This window comes from Phyllobates terribilis, unplaced genomic scaffold (genome assembly GCF_046119375.1).
Source record: "Phyllobates terribilis strain yellow unplaced genomic scaffold, ASM4611937v1 Scaffold_12__6_contigs__length_324123572, whole genome shotgun sequence".
NCBI classification, from domain to species: domain Eukaryota; kingdom Metazoa; phylum Chordata; class Amphibia; order Anura; family Dendrobatidae; genus Phyllobates; species Phyllobates terribilis.
In genome coordinates, this window is record NW_027362772.1 from 72,775,779 (window position 1) to 72,793,564 (window position 17,786).

Consider the following 17,786-nt stretch of genomic DNA (forward strand, 5'->3'; position numbering starts at 1 on the left):
GGCCTCATCCTGGCATAAATGTCCCCCATCCTGGTATATATGGCCCCCATCCTAATATATATACACTGTGTGCAGAATTATTAGGCAAGTTGTATTTTAGAGGATTATTTTTTATTATTGATCAACCGAAAAGACTAATTTAATATCCAAGCTTAATATTTTTGGAAGTTGGAGTGGGTTTTTTTTAGATTTGGCTATCTTAGGAGGATATCTGTTTGTGCGGGTAACTATTAATGTGCAGAATTATTAGGCAACTTAATAAAAAAACAAATATAATTCCATCTCACTTGTTTATTTTCACCAGGTAAACCAATATCAGTGCACAAAATTTAGAAATAAACATTTCTGACATGCAAAACCAAAAACCAAAAAAATTAGTGATCAATATAGCCACCTTTCTTTATGATGACACTCAACAGCCTCCATCCATAGATTCTGTCAGTTGCTTGATCTGTTTTCGATCAACATTGTGTGCAGCAGTCACCACAGCCTCTCAGACACTGTTCCGAGAGGTGTACTGTTTTCCCTCCCTGTAGATCTCACATTTTATGATAGACCACAGGTTCTCTATGGGGTTCAGATCAGGTGAACAAGGGGGCCATGTCATTATTTTTTCTCCTTTTAGACCTTTACTGGCCAGCCACGCTGTGGAGTAGTTGGATGCATGTGATGGAGCATTGTTCTGCATGAAAATCATATTTTTCTTGAACGATACCGACTTCTTCCTGTACCACTGCTTGAAGAAGTTGTCTTCCAGAAACTGGCAGTAGGTCTGGGAGTTGAGCTTCACTCCATCCTCAACCCGAAAAGGTCCCACAAGTTCATCTTTGATGATACCAGCCCATACCAGTACCCCACCTCCACCTTGCTGGCGTCTGAGTCGGAGTGGAGCTCTTTGCCCTTTACTGATCCAGCCTCTGGCCCATCCCTCTGGCCCATCAAGAGTCACGCTCATTTCATCACTCCATAAAACCTTTGAAAAATCAGTCTTAAGATATTTCTTGACCCATTCTTGACATTTTATCTTATGTTTCTTGTTCAAAGGTGGTCATTTTTCAGTCTTCCTTACCTTGGCCATGGCCCTGAGTATCGCACACCTTGTGGTTTTTGATACTCCAGTAACTTTGCAGCTCTGAAATATGGCAAAACTGGTGGCGAATGGCATCTTGGCAGCTTCACACTTGATTTTCCTCAATTCATGGGCAGTTATTTTGCTCCTTTTTTGGCCAATACGCTTCTTGCGACCCTGTTGGCTATTTGCCATGAAACGCTTGATTGTTCGGTGATCATGCTTCAAAAGTTTGGAAATTTCAAGACTGCTGCATCCCTCTGCAAGACATCTCACAATTTTGGACTTTTCAGAGCCCGTCAAATCTCTCTTCTGACCCATTTTGCCAAAGGAAAGGAAGTTGCCTAATAGTTAAACACACCTTATATAGGGTGTTGATATCATTAGTCAACACCCCTCCTCATTACAGAGATGCACATCACCAGATTTACTTAATTGGTAGTTGGCTCTCAAGCCTATGCAGCTTGGAGTAGGACAACATGTATGAAAAGTATCAGTGATCAAAATACGCATTTGCCTAATAATTCTGCACGCGGTGTATATATCCCCCATCCTGCTATATATGTCCCCCATCCTGGTATATATGTCCCCCATCCTGGTATATATGTCCCTTATCCTGGTATATATGCCCCCTTTCCTGGTATATATGTCCCCCATCCTGGTATATATGTCCCCCATCCTGGTATGCATGTTCCTCATCCTGGTATATATGCCCCCTTCCTGGTATGTATGTTCCTCATCCTGGTATATATGCCCCCCTTCCTGGTATATATGTCCCCCATCCTGGTATATATGTCCCCCATCCTGGTATATATGTCCCCCATCCTGGTAAAGATGACGCGCCCCCTGGGCCGTGGGGTACTTGGTGCCGGGCCGGTCGTTGCAAATGGGGATGTCACAGTGGCGGTGACCCGGTCCGTGACCCAGGGCGGTCAATAAAAGGGATTATTTACAGGGGATTATAGTTTTTATGAAATGTTAGTGACGCCACCTGTGGTATGCGGCTAAAGGGAACCGCCGCTGCGGAGCAGGACCTCTGGAGTTGATGTTAGTGGAGCAGGGTTGGGGTGGCTCTCTACAGGTAGAGCTTAGCTCCAGGGCAGTGGAGATGTTATAGGTGATGCTAGGCATTGTAGTGCAGGAGTGATGGCGCAGCAGCAATAACCAACAGAGACAGTGGGGTGCAGTCTTCAGGGTTTTACTCACGATTTTCAGACTCCAAGTTAACAGGCCAGGGCAACTTCCCACGTCGTCCTGTGCTTACTCAGGGAGGGGTTCAGCCAACCCTCAGATATCTCCGGAGTATTTAGCAGGACCCCCTTCTGTGTGTTCTCTCTCTCTCTGGCCGTCTTCCTACACCTCACACCTAGTGTCCCAATCCAGTACCTGCGGGCCTTGTCGGGCGACGTCTGTTCCGTCCCCTGGGTCCTCTATAGCTACCTTCTTGGTGAGACTGATGTGGACTGTTTACTGCAGGACTTGAAATACTGCAGCCTCCGGTTTCTAGTTAAGACATAAAGTGCTCTGCTAGTTGAGGGACCGGTTCCCTTTGTGCGACCTGATCCCTCCACCTCCTCGTAGATTCGGGCGTACGGGTGGCCTCCAGCACTGCCCGTACCCCTGGGGTCCTTTCCTAGTTCCTGGAGCCTTTGTCCTGCTCCCTCTCCTCTCTCAGCCTTGGGCCTCACTGGCTAGGCCCGCCTCCTGAGCAGAGCTCATGCAGAGCCTCCGCTCCTCACACTCTCCTCCTCTGACTAGCTTGTACTTTCAAGATGGCCCCTCTATTTATACCTTCCTATCATGTGCTCCCCTAAGCTACCTCCCCCCACCTGTACCCACTACATAGCTCCTACCCTCAGCTAGGGACCCGGGACTGTGCTCTCCCTTAGGAGCAATCTCGCCCTACCCCCGCTGCGGGTATGTGTTGGATGCAGGTGTTAGGGTCCCGGGCTGTACTCCTTCCTTACCGGAGAGTGAGAAGCCACACCTCTGGGTGAGATGCAGTACCTCTGTGGCGACCGAACCCTCAGGGGCGCCACATACACCCCTGGTAAAACACAGCACGTCCGCAGGCTGGAACAGAGTAAAAACAAGGTATTTTAAAGACATGGAAAATTTTAGAATGCATTCACGTAGAAGATTATGAACATAACATTTCTTCCCTTTATGGGAGGCACATTTTCTTGAACGTTACAGGTTACTATATCAACACATACTAAGAGCACGTTTAATAACATTCTTCTTCATACTTAAAACCTATTAAACATTTTTAGCAGGTTACAGCGTATTCTGTAACAGGGTGTCCATTCTCTTTAATAAGGTGCTATTCTGGTGAACATGAGGGACCTGCCCGAAAACCCTCAACGTAGGCCCTGGGTGTGGCTGCAGGGCATAGACGATCCAGGTGTTGGACCACGTCTTCGGCCACGCCAAACGGGTTTTTGTTCTGAGGTCAGCTTTGTATATATATATAAAACCAATAAGGGGCACTTTAAGAAGTGCAACAATGTACAACGGAAAGTTCTTTGGTTATTCACCGTCCATAACCTGACAGTCCTCATAAACGGGTAATTATAAAACTTTAAAGGCACTCAATTTAACTTTTTAAACTGGCAGGGTTGTACCCTTCCAGGTAACTATAAACAGTCTTTTTCAACAACAGTTTATAGAATCATAGAATCATAGAATGGTAGAGTTGGAAGGGACCTCCTGGGTCATCTGGTCCAACCCCCTGCTCAAAGCAGGATTCACTAGATCATCTCAGACAGATGTCTGTCCAGCCTCTGTTTGAAGACGTCCATTGAAGGGGAACTCACCACCTCTCGTGGCAGCCTGTTCCACTCATTAATCACCCTAACTGTCAAAAAGTTTTTTCTAACATCTAATCTGTGTCTCCTCCCATTTAGTTTCATCCCATTGCTTCTAGTCTTTCCTTGTGCAAATGAGAATAAAGATGATCCTTCTACAATGTGACAGCCCTTGACATATTTGTAGACAGCTATTAAGTCTCCTCTCAGTCTTCTTTTTTGCAAGCTAAACATTCCCAAATCCTGCAACCGTTCCTCATAGGACATGGTTTGCAGACCAGTCACCATTCTGGTTGCTCTTCTCTGAACTTGCTCCAGTTTGTCTATGTCTTTTTTAAAATGTGGTGCCCAAAACTGTACACAGTATTCCAGATGAGGTCTGACCAAAGAGGAGTAAAGACCGATAATGACTTCACGTGATCTAGACTGTATGCTTCTGTTAATACATCCCAGAATTGTATTTGCCTTTTTTGCTGCTGCATCACACTGTTGACTCATGTTCAGTCTATGATCTATTAGTATACCTAAGTCTTTTTCACATGTACTGTTGCTTAGCTCTATTCCTCCCATTCTGTATATGCTTTTTTCATTTTTATTGCCCAGATGTAGTACTTTGCATTTTTCCCTGTTAAAAACCATTCTGTTGGTTGCTGCCCACTGCTCCAGTTTATTTAGGTCTTTTTGAATCCTCTCTCTCTCTTCTCTAGTATTAGCTATCCCTCCTAGCTTTGTGTCATCAGCAAATTTAATCAGTTTACCCTCAATTCCTTCATCTAAATCATTGATAAAGATGTTGAAACAGTGGGGCTCCCTCCTGGTTCCTGCAGGCTGACCCAGCCGGGTCGTCAGCTTCGCACTGCAGGGGCATGTCTCTCCTCTTCGTCACTCTGTATACTTGTAGAGCATACCAGCCACGCTCGCCCTTGTGGCGGGTAAATGTGACATAGTCGCCGGGGTATAGGTCTCGGCCGGGATGCCCCTGTTGGAGGTGGGGTTCTACATCCCGCCGGTTAACGAATACATCTCGATCGGTGTGCGGCTCCCGTACAAAGCCCCACCCTGCATCTAGATCAAATTTTACAACTATCCCCTCCAGACGGGGACTAGGGGTGGCAGCTCTTGCTTTACGGGCCTTGGTCTTGGTCGCCTCCATGCGTTCCCGCTGCACCTGCCGGTTGTGACGCTCCCTCTCCAACAGCAGGAGCTCCCTCCTGCAGTGCTCTTCCCTCCGGAGGGCCTGGGCCTGCGTCTCGCACGGGAACCCCATGAGATCCCCTTCTCGGTTACCCCACCGGAACTCTTCTCCTTCCGGGCAGGTAACTGGAGGTGCAGGTGAAGGCATTAGAGGGGATTCTGGCTGGTCCTCATATCTGGCGGACCAGTCATAGGAGGGGGTTCCGTCTACCCACTCGGGTGCAGGTGGCTCCCGTAGGGGGCCCAGGAGCAGGTCGGCGGAGGAAGCGCCCGGGATTGGGGTTTCCGCCAGGGGATCCAGGAGCAGGTCGGTGGAGTGGGCGCCCAGGGACGGGGGTTCTGTCAGAGGTAGGTCTTCCTTTGCGGCGCCCGGGGTAGGAAACTCCGGGCCCTGGAGCAGGTCTCGGGCGTGCACGCCTAGGTACGGAGGCTCTGCCAGGGGACCCAGGAGCAGGTCAGCGGTGTCTGCACTCGGGACAGGGAAACTCTTCCTACCTGCTCCCATTCCCATGACCGCTCCTTGGCTGCTCTCTGCCTCCTGGTCCTGGTTTGGCTCCTCCGGGGCTGGGACGCTGCCGGTGAAACACGGGACTCGCTGCCGCCTGGCCTCTATCTTCTCCAGCACCTCCTTCTTCCAGCCGGCAATGGCTGTCCTCAGGGGTGGATTAAGAGTAGCAAGGGCCCCGGGCAGTTTAGAAGGCGCGGGCCCCCCCCCCACACACACACACACACACACACACACCTGATTTATCACGTGACATGTCACATGATCCCCTGTGATAGATCATGTGATAGTTCACGTGAAATTAATTTGGCACAATATTAATTATAATATTTTTTTTTTAGGCTGTGTGCCCACTATGCATTTTTTAAGCGTTTCCGCAGCGGCAATTCCTCTGCAGAAACGCTTAAAAAACGCTTGGTAGAAGGTCTGCCATGTTCCCCAATAATAATCCGCATGTGCTATGTACATGCTGCGGAAATTTCCACTGCGGATTATCATTGCGGAAAAATCCGCCGCATTACCAATTATTTTGCGGAAGCGCGGCGTTTTCGCCGCCATTGACTTGCATTGGAACGCATGGAATCCGCATCACTGCATCTGTACATGCGGAATCCATGCGTTTCAATGTGCGGATGGTACCCGGGTCTGGAGGACAGGAGACTCTCCTCCGGACCCGGGTACCATAGAACCTGTAAAAAAAGAATAAAATAAAAAATAAATATTATACTTACCTTCTGATGGCCCCCGGTGTCTTTATCCGATGCGTCCTGGCTTGCCGGCAGCTCACGATGGTCTGAAAAGGACCTGCCGTGACTTCATTTAGTCATGTGACAGGTCACGCGACCACTGACGTCGGCAGGCCATCAGAAGGTAAGTATATATTTTTGATTTTTTACCATTCTTTTACGGTCACACTATATAAATCCATGCTGGTTGCATAGATTTATATAGTGTGACCAAGTTGTCAAGCACTTTCCAAGTGATGCTAAAATCGCATGGAAAGCGCTTGTCAACCCGCATGCGGAAATGCAAGTGAAGAACGCTTCACATCCGCATGTCCCTGGCAGGAAAACGCATGTACAATCCGCATGTAAAATCCGCATGCGTTTTTTCTGCCAGGGAGATGCAAAAACGCTCAAAAAAAATCCGGAACATTTCTGTATCGTGGGCACATAGCCTTACATTAATTGTATGACTCAATATTGAGCACACTTAGCCATCTATACACAGCGGGAGGCTGCACGGTGCCATGTATACACAGCAGGAGGCCGCACGGCGCCATCTATACACAGCAGGGGGCCGCACGGCGCCATCTATACACAGCAGGAGGCCGCACGGCGCCATCTATACACAGCAGGGGGCCGCACGGCGCCATCTATACGCAGCAGGGGGCCGCACGGCGCCATCTATACGCAGCAGGGGGCCGCACGGCACCATCTATACACAGCAGGAGGCCGCACGGCGCCATCTATACACAGCAGGGGGCCGCACGGCGCCATCTATACACAGCAGGGGGCCGCACGGCGCCATCTATACACAGCAGGGGGCCGCACGGCACCATCTATACACAGCGGGAGGCCGCACGGCGCCATCTATACATAGCGGGAGGCCGCACGGCGCCCTCCCCCAGAGACAGCTGGAGGCCGCACGGCGCCAACTATACTCAGCAGGAGGCCGCACGCAGTCACGCACACACACAGACATATACAGACATATACATACACGCATAAACACATTTGAAACACAAAAATACATATAAACAGACATCACACAATGATATCTGCCTACACACACACTCCATTCCTCCTGCCTGCTCTGACTTCTCCGTTGCAGCAGTGCCGGCCGGGCACGCACTGCGTGACTTCACAGCTAGGAGACACGGCCGCGCACAGGGCCGTGTCTCCTAGCAGTGACGCGGCCGGGCCAGCACAGGGAAGTTAACTGCTGCAGTGCTGGCCCGGCCCATGAAGAAGTAGCGGCCGTGCACTGCTGCTGGGGGAGCGGTCCGGGGCCCCCCCTCCTGCCACTGCTACCGGTATGTGCCGCGGCGGCCCGCACATATAATGAGGGCAATCCGGCATTAGACACCCTGCCCGGAGCCGCATCTCGGCGTGGAGGAACACCGCATCCTTCAGGGTCAACTTGTAGATCACCTCTGCCAGGGTAAGAGGTGTCTCGCTCAGCTGCAGGCCGCGGGCCAGGGCATCAGGCTCGCCTCCCTCCATCTTGCCTGCCGGGTGTGGTCTGTCTAGACTGGTGGAGGCCACACCCTGCCTCCCAGTTTTCTTCTCTCCTCTCCCCTTTCTGGGGTGGTCCCATGTCTGCTTGCTGTCAGTCACACCTGAGGGCATCTTCCCCACCTTGATGGACACATCTATGTGTATGGCCACAGTTGTAGGGGGCAGGTTGCGCTTTTGGCGCCATTCTGGGACCCGGCCCACGATGGGAGGTTCTTTGTTTTCTTTGAGAACGTACATAATGGCGCCCGTTCTTCTGGGGCGGGTGCCACATTCAGTATTAAAACACAGTCTCTAGGCGCACAATACCCGGTGATAACGGGTGGGTTCATATCCTGTTCGTGACGCCAAAGATGACGCGCCCCTGGGCCGTGGGGTACTCGGTGCCGGGCCGGTCGTTGCAAATGGGGATGTCACAGTGGTGGTGACCCGGTCCGTGACCCAGAGCGTTCAATAAAAGGGATTATATACAGGGGATTATAGTTTTTATGAAATGTTCGTGATGCCACCTGTGGTATGCGGCTAAAGGGAGCCGCCGCTGCGGAGCAGGACCTCTGGAGCTGATGTTCGTGCAGCAGGGTTGGGGTGGCTCTCCACAGGTAGAGCTTAGCTCCAGGGCAGTGTAGATATTATAGATGATGCTGGGCGTTGTAGTGCAGGAGTGATGACGCAGCAGCAATAACCAACAGAGACAGTGGGGTGCAGTCTTCAGGGTTTTACTCACGATTTTCAGACTCCAAGTTAACAGGCCAGGGCAACTTCCCACGTCGTCCTGTGCTTACTCAGGTAGGGGTTCAGCCAACCCTCAGATATCTCCGGAGTACTTAGCAGGACCCCCTGTGTGTTCTCTCTCTCTGGCCGTCTTCCTACACCTCACACCTAGTGTCCCAATCCAGTACCCGTGGGCCTTGTCGGGCGACGTCTGTTCCGTCCCCTGGGTCCTCTAAGGCTACCTTCTTGGTGAGACTGATGTGGACTGCTTACTGCAGGACTTGAAATACTGCAGCCTCCGGTTTCTAGTTAAGACATAAAGTGCTCTGCTAGTTGAGAGACCGGTTCCCTTTGTGCGACCTGATCCCTCCACCTCCTCGTAGATTCGGGCGTATGGGTGACCTCCAGCACTGCCCGTACCCCTGGGGTCCTTTCCTAGTTCCTGGAGCCTTTCTCCTGCTCCCTCTCCTCTCTCAGCCTTGGGCCCCACTGGCTAGGCCCGCCTCCTGAGCAGAGCTCATGCAGAGCCTCCGCTCCTCACACTCTCCTCCTCTGACTGGCTTGTACTTTCAAGATGGCCCCTCTATTTATACCTTCCTATCACGTGCTCCCCTAAGCTACCTCCCCCCACCTGTACCCACTACATAGCTCCTCCCCTCAGCTAGGGACCCGGGACTGTGCTCTCCCTTAGGAGCAATCTCGCCCTACCCCGCTGCAGGTATGTGTTGGATGCAGGTGTTAGGGTCCCGGGCTGTACTCCTTCCTTACCTGAGAGTGAGATGCCACACCTCTGGGTGAGATGCAGTACCTCTGTGGCGACCGAACCCTCAGGAGCGCCACATATATAATCCCCATCCTGGTATATATATCCCCCATCCTGGTATATACTGTATATATATCACCCATCCTGGTATGTATGTCCCCCATCCTGGTATGTATGTCCACAATCCTGGTATGTATGTTCCCCATCCTGGTATATGTATGTCCCCCATCCTGGTATATATATATATATCTATCCCCCATCCTGGTATATATATATATCACCCATCCTGGTGTGTGTGTATATATATATATATATATATATATATCACCCATCCTGGTGTATATATGTCCCCCCATCCTGGTGTATATATGTCCCCCATCCTGGTGTATATATGTCCCCCATCCTGGTGTATATATGTCCCCCATCCTGGTATATATGTCCCCCATCCTGGTATGTACGTTCCTCATCCTGGTATATATATCCCCCATCCTGGTATATATAAAAAAAACAGGCGTGTGCATGAGATTTCAGAGATCTCATAGCTTTTGCTGCTACTGTAAAGGACAGCTTGCAATTTGCATAAAAAAACTGTGGCAAAAACGCAATATGTGAACAGAGCCTTTGGAGAAGACAGGAGTGGTTTATCCCCTCTTCTGTCTGTTGCAGATTTCAGCTTTCAGCAGAATCATCAATATTCAGACATTATGGGAGAAGGAACTTTACCCTTTAGGCCTCCAGTCATCTAGCCAAACCAGTTCTCCTGCTTTGCTCTGAACAACCAATATTGTAGTTTACTTGTGACATACAGCAACGAGCTGCATCATCACAACATGGAGGATTACAGGAAGAGAACAGATGAGAGGTCACACATTAGAATCTAGAGGAAGTACATGTACATAAAAAACTATGAGATGTATCCTCTCAAATAGTTCCTCTACAGCATAAGCCTGCAGCTGTTGTCTACTCTAATAATGGCTTATCTTATGACTGCTACATAGTGATCAGATGATTGTATTGGAACCAGCGATCACAAGATCGCCGGGTGTCTGTCCGGCGTAGCAGAACTGCTCAGTCGTACAAACAAGTTAATACGCAATCCATCGTAAACGAAAAACAGGCGATTCTTTTGTACAAAAAATTATTTTTATTGTACATATACTTAATAAAAAAATGAAAATATTATGTATCCTTGTGACCATAATAACCTGAAATATTAATTCAAGAAGTTAGTGCAAAATATTAACAGTATAAAAATGTAAAAACAAAACCATACAAAAATTACGCTTCTTTTTTATATTCTTTTCGGGGGAAAAATTATGCAATTTCTCTCTCCTATTTCAGTGGGAAAAAAACATGAAAAATTAGACTATCATTTTAATTTTTCTTTTTATAAATCAATAGTACACGTGAAAAGAAAAAACTTTGTAATATATCTTATCAGAGAAATCTGATTTTTTTTTTCTCCTCCTGGACTGATCTTTCATTCTGAAAATTCTCAATTGATGGGTAAAAGTGACTATATACTTTCCCATTACTGAGATAGGAGATGACAGTTGGTGCTCATAAAGTTCTATGGAGAACTGAAACTGCCATTTCAGGAGGACGTGCAGTGGAATGTCTGTGTCTGTCTCTAGCTCCTCCCTCTCTAGTGCCTCCCTGCTCTAACGCCTCCCTCTTCTAGACCCTCCATCCTCTAGCTCCTCCCTTCTCTAGATTCTCCCTCATCTAGCTTCTCCCTCCTCTATATCCTCCCTCTAACTCCTCCCATCTCCATACAATTTTATAAGCACCAATTGTCATCTCCTATCTCAGTAATGGGAAAATCTGTCTTTACTGAAGACATATTTTAGAGATTTTACCCAAGAATTAAGAGTGAATGATCAGTCCAGGAGGAGAAAGAAGCAGATTTCTCTGATTAAGATATATTACAAAATTTATTATTTTCATGTTTTCTATTGATTTATGAAATAAAAATTAAACTGACGGTTTTGTTAACAACCCATGAAGCAGGAGAAGACTGAACTCAAGTAAACTTGACAAACTTATATTAGCTGATTTCTGGGCTTAGACGTAAGAGGAAGTAGGAAACGAGTATAACTGGCTAGAAAATGGGAAGAAACCACAACAAACAGTGACAGACCAAGCAGAACAGAAAAGCTTCTTTCCTTGGGTGGATGGCCTGTAAGTGACTTCAAGAGATTCTGATTCTATAATAACCAGACAAATAAAGTTAATTACTTCCTATGAGGAACCAATGACGGTACCAACTATTGCTGTCTAACATTGTTTAGCTCTAACTATGTACATTGGGCTTAAAGGGACCTTTCGAGTACATGCACACTAGGTTTTTTAGGCGTACTTGGAGCAGAAACTGAGCACAAACTCTCCAAATCCTCCTCAAAAAGTGAAAACTCCTTAAAAACATGAAGGCTATGTTCAGTTTTTGCTCTGAAAACGTTGCAATTAGACTCCGTTTGTGTATATAGCCAGTTTCTGCTTCAAAAACTCAGCAAAAAGACAAAAAGTTTTTAAAGCAGAAACGGTTTTAAGAAACTCTCCTATTTTATGAAGTTGTTGTAGGAGTTTATTTTCCTGAAGCAATTTCGAAAAGATTTTGAAAAGGTTTTTTTTCCTTGAACTGTTCTTTTTTTTTTTTTTTGCAGCTTTTTTTAATTGGATAATGCCCAGTTTGAAGTGGTTTTTATTTAGGATATTCTTCAAAAAATGACATGCACTTTCTTTTTTTCAAATAGGCCTTTTTTTTCAAACCTCTTCAGAGGAGAAAAAAAAGCTAGAAAACAAGGTTATATGTATATGAAAAGCAAAGTGGATTTCCCAGAGACATAAATTTAAAGAGTTTTTCAACAGTTTTTGAAGCAATTGTTTTAGGAGGATTTTGGAGAGGATCCGCTCAAAAAAAATTCCATGAAAAACTCAGTTTCTACATAGCATATCATTAGGCTACGTTCCCACAATGAGTTTTTTACGCTACGTATTTTTGAAAAAAGCAAGCAACCTGTTTTACTTAATGGGTGCAGAAATGGGTGCATCAAAAACTGGCCAAAAGCTCATCATGGGAACAAAGCCTTAGAATTCCTTTGTTGCCACGCCGTGCCAAATCACAGTCCAAGTTTCAGTGGCATAGATGTTTTACATTTCATACATAAAGCCTACAGATTAGTAGGACCCCCAAAACATGCGGTACCCAGCTAGTGCAAACCGTCAAACTCCAAAGTCCTATGACTTATTTTATTTTTTTATTTTCTATAGAAACACAATTTGAAGTCAAGATCTATTATCGTAGCAATCTGGTGAAGAACACCTTGGTGAGGAACTCAAATGGCTTCCACATCACTTCAAGTAAACAGCCAAATCCCGAAAGTTATTTAGAGGATGTGACGTTGCCCCCACCCACCATGATACATGACCAAAAAGCAGCTGCTGAAATAACTAAAATTCTAGACAGCCTAAATCCGGGCACAATGATTGAAGTGCGAGACGGGTCAATATGTGCTAAAAGGCTGGGCAAGTGCCGGAGCTTCTGGACAATGACGGACGAGCCAACTACAACTCAACCCAGTCCTATAAGCAAAACAGACTATAACGTTCTGTATAACTGTCAAACATTTGTGAAAGGTATGATCTTGACTCTTTTTCATGAATATTGATTAAGAATGGTCACATTTACTACATGTATGTGCGCGTCAATAAAACGATTGGTTTCGACCAGTCCAAAATCTTATTTTTAGGAAAAACAGATATAGGTCTTATTTTGTAGTAGTAATCCTACTGATCATAATGCAAAAAATACTATTAAAGGCAACCCGTTACCAGGTCAAAAGTGGACAGTTTTTTGTTCTTTTCTATTCCCGCTGTTCCTCTGAGCATTCCGTTTTTTGTTTTTCTTAAATTCGTCGTACGGTTCCAGAGATATAGACCTTTCTATTTAGTGCTAATTTTTATAGTCTGTATCAAGGGGGCGTGGCTCACAGGATAATTTATGCAGAGCAACCTAAACACACGCCCAAGAGGAACCTGTGAGACACGCCCCCTTCCTAAAAACCAGGCTAAATAAAAATGCCAATATCTCTGGAACTGTTAGACGGGTTTTAAAAAAACAAAAACTGGAATACTCAATGGAGCGGCGGGAATAAAACAAGATAAAAAATGACCACATTTGAGCCCTTCTTAGGCCACGTTCAGTATTTGGTCAGTATTTTACTTATGTCTTTCTATTATACTTTTCCTTTAATTTTTCCACTCCTGATATTGGCTTACAAATACTGATATAAGATACTGAATGTGTGAACATGGCCTTAAAGTAACATTTAAGTTTCTTTGTTGTATATAAGTCTGGAAAAATTGTCTGACAGCGAGTATGGTCATCATTATGGTACGTACAAAGGTTGTCACCCAACATTCTGGGAGTCCTGACCACCCTGCCTAGTCGTACCACAAGCATCAGCCTTGGTGGAATAGCAATGATGGTCACTGATACAAGTTACCTCTTTTGATTTTAGAAGAAAAATTGTAGGAGAAAATTTTAGATTTATTTCTGTAAAGTTCTAAAGTTTAAAGGATTTTTCTAAAATCTAGGTGGATTTCAAATATCCCCTAAACCATGCAGAGCATAAAGGAATAGTCGTCAAAAACACTCCAGTGACATCACAATGTTACATAACCAAACAGTCAATCATGGCAGGGGCCTGTGAGCGCAACACTACAACCTTGTGCCATGATTGGCTGCTATCGTCATATGAGATTTCAAGCTAATGTGATGTCACTATCTGTAGATCCAGGTTAGACAATGGCATTTATTCTCTTACTGTGATTATTTTTGAAGTTTTTTCATTTATTGATGTTGTGCATAGTATAGGGGATTTCCAAGTTTCACTCAGATTTTGGGAAACCCCCTTTTAAGTGTTTTTTTTTGTTGGTTTTTTTTTAATTCTAATATTTTTTTTACATCAATTGTCTTTTTCTTTTCAGAACTAATTGAGTTCATAGAACAAAAGAGGAGAGAATCTCCTCAATACTCCATTTGGATCTGTTTAGGGGAATTTTGGCCGGATGGAAAATCTTGGAAAAAGAAGTTCATTATGGTCCAAGTGAGTTTCCTACCTGTGAAACTGTCGGAATTTACAATATATCAGTATAGTATTTAACCTAATGGGGATGTCGGCCATTATTTTCCTTTAATTGAGTTGAACCTATTTTTGGTTGTATTGCTTTCCTCACAATTCACACTCTCTGAGACCCAAAACTACCTCAAAAACAGGGGCCCCATCCTCGTATCTCATGGCAACTGTCAGCAAAGAGGTGGCAGTGCATGTGCTTCTCTTTCCTTTTGAGTCCTTTGGAAGTTCCCATAAAACTTCCAGAAACATCAATGAAGGGAGCTGCACATGCACGACCACCTCTTCACTGATAGCAGCTGTGAAACACAGGATGGATTATGCTGTAGTTGTGTGGAATCCATTATACTGTTTGGAGGGCTATTTGGAGTATCATTATACTGTATGTGGGCCATTATACTGTGTGGAGGGTTGTGTGGGGTCCATTATACTATGTGGAGAGTTGTGTGGGGTCCACTATACTCTGTGGAGAGTTTTGTGGTGTCCATTATACTATGTGTAGGGTTGTGTGGGGTCCATTATACTCTGTGGAGAGTTTTGTGGTGTCCATTATACTATGTGTAGGGTTGTGTGGGGTCCATTATACTCTGTGGAAAGTTGTGTGGGGTGCATTATACTATGTGGAGAGTTGTGTGCGGTCCATTATACTATGTGGAGGGTTGTGTGGGGTCCATTAAACTCTGTGGAGGGTTGTGTGGGGTCCATTATACTATGTGGAGGGTTGTGTGGGGTCCATTATACTATGTGGAGGGTTGTGTGGGGTCCATTATACTATGTGGAGGGTTGTGTGGGGTCCATTATACTATGTGGAGGGTTGTGTGGGGTCCATTATACTATGTGGAGGGTTGTGTGGGGTCCATTATACTATGTGGAGGGTTGTGTGGGGTCCATTATACTATGTGGAGGGTTGTGTGGGGTCCATTATACTATGTGGAGGGTTATGCAGGGGCCATTATACACTGTAAGGTTGTCTCAGATCCATTATACTGTTTAGAGGGCTATGTGGGATATCTTTATACTGTTTGGAAGGCTGCTGGGGGCCATTATACTGTGTGGAGGGTTGTGCCGGGACTATTATATTATGTGGAAAGTTGTGTGGGAGCCATTATACTGTATGGAGGGCTGTGTGGGGGCCATCATATTGTGTCAAGGGCTATATGGGGGCCATCATACTGCGTGCGCGGGGATTGCGGGGGCTATAATACTGTGTTGGGTCCACTGTGGGTTATCATACTTTGCGGGAGGGGGGTTACTTTAGGGTCATCATAGTGTAGGTGTGGAGGAACTCACTGTTTGGGTGTCTTACTGTGTTTGGGGGACACATTTGTTGCCATCCTACTTTATGGGGGCTATGAAAGTGGTATCTTAGTGTGTGGAAACGCTAAGGGGCTTCAACAGGAGCAAAATGAATTTGTAAGGGCTGCTCTTCTGTGACCCCGTTGAATATTTTTTTTTTGTTGGGAGGGGCAGATATCGATTTTTAATTTTAGATGCCTAAAAGTAACTTAAAAAAATTAGTTGTAAAGGCGGAAATGGCCTTTAAATTGACTAGCGACTAAAATAAGACTATTGAATGTTACTTTACAATCTTCTTATTTTTTTTTAGATCACACCAATCTCAATGCAAATGCTACATGAGATGAGTTACAACATCGGAGCCTCGTCGTTACGCAGCAGTGAGGTCAACCTGCAAATCTCCGACTCTCTGTCTCTGCACAGTACGAGTGATCTGCTGACTTTTCTTAAAGAGTTTGAAGAAAGGATGGAGTGTTCTTAGAAACGCACAAGCTTGATCTTCCACCGAGAGGAAAGAGACACAGAACTTAATCAGCGGTGTATCAATTTGCAAAATAGGACCACACACTGGCATCAACTGTACCTCAAACTTATTTCAACAGAAAACGATAGGATAGGTGAAACTGTAAGTGTATGATCAATGGGAGTCCAACCACTGTGACCCCTATCAATCATGAATGAGATCACGAGTGGATGTAGGGGTAGTGTCATCCATTACCACCACTCCATTTACTCTTCTGGGTCTTTGGGACTGATGGTGAACCTCCGTGACCACTAGTACATGGAGTGGCCTACACGCATGCTACCAATCCATTCATCTGGGTAACACAGGACCTTCCTTCTTGAAATATCGTGGGGTCCCAGCAGTCGGACTCTCGTTGATCATACAAATTATCACCAATCTTTGGGATGGATAATAAATGCTGCTAATAAATCCATCCAAAGCTATAATGTTGTTTCAAGGGTGGTCGTCCGCCTTCTAAAGAAATGCTTCTTGTGGGTCAACCCTATTAACGAGAAAACCCATCCAAAGGTATAATGTTACTTTAAGGGTGGTCAGCCGCCTTCTGAAAACCTTGCCTTGGTTTTGTCTTAATTTCTGTTCATAAACGAGGGCTTCTTAAAGGCTCACAGATCGTTGTGTCCCAATATAGCATGAATGTTGTCAGCGGGACATCCTCAGATTACACGGGCAGTCATGCGGCTGACAACTATGACTTGCATCATTCGTTTGCTGACTAGTATGTCCACAGCTTCCCTTTCAGTACAAAGGAAGCACATAGTATATATTTCATGGCTCTGCACCTCTACATGATTCCTAACACAATTTTGTCATGCATCCTAAAATTAAAGGGTTTTTCCATTTACAGAAACCCCCAGTCCCCTCCCCTAATGCAATTTGTTTTAAAAAAAATAAATAAACTGCGCTTTATTCCTCCTGCCCGGGACTCCTCCGCTGCTCCTGGTGTCTGCTATTGTCTGCAGCACAGTGCCCGAGTTGACGTTATTGCCGTCGAGCTCATTGATTGGCTGCAGCGCTGTCAATGTGACGTCAGCCCTGCAAATAATAACAGACATCAGGAGAAACAGCCTAGATTCAGTTCTGGACCCAGGGAGGATGAGTAAAGCACAGTTTGTTTGTTTTTTAAGCAAACTGAAGCCGAGGAACAGGTTTCTTGAAAAGCAGAAGACCCCTTTAAAACCAAATCTGTGTGGCACTCAGAGGCAGGCTACTGTATAGTACATAGAATATGCTCTACACACTTGTATATATGTTCTTGTTCAGTTCAGAGGCAATCTGAAGTCACAGTAACCTTAATAGGAGCTGTAAAAAGATACATAAGACTAGATCTTGAAGATGTACGCCATATTAATTTAGTTATGCCTTTGTAGCCTAAGGATATGTTCACCATTCTTCTCCGCCATTTCTGAAATATTTGAAGAACTTATATGTTATCGAAGAACAATCAACTGAACACGAACAAACATAGACTTTTTTTAAATTTGTTGAACCCAGAGAATTCGAACAATATATGTATAAAAGCCAAAGCAGGGAATGCAGCAGTCCT

At 45.6% G+C, this 17,786-nt stretch overlaps 1 protein-coding gene across 2 annotated transcripts in view; it reads left to right on the forward strand.

The window, feature by feature from the left end:
* LOC141172115 (interferon regulatory factor 3-like) overlaps positions 1 to 16,284 on the forward strand; it is a 46,779-nt gene extending 30,495 nt beyond the window's left edge. For both annotated transcript variants that reach the window (XM_073655971.1, XM_073655972.1), the window contains exons 8-10: positions 12,557 to 12,922; positions 14,276 to 14,394; positions 16,028 to 16,284. In XM_073655971.1, coding sequence (XP_073512072.1) covers positions 12,557 to 12,922; positions 14,276 to 14,394; positions 16,028 to 16,198 — 656 coding nt within the window. In that variant the 3' untranslated portion in view covers positions 16,199 to 16,284. The remainder of the gene's footprint in view (positions 1 to 12,556; positions 12,923 to 14,275; positions 14,395 to 16,027) is intronic.
* The last annotated feature ends 1,502 nt before the right edge of the window (positions 16,285 to 17,786 follow it).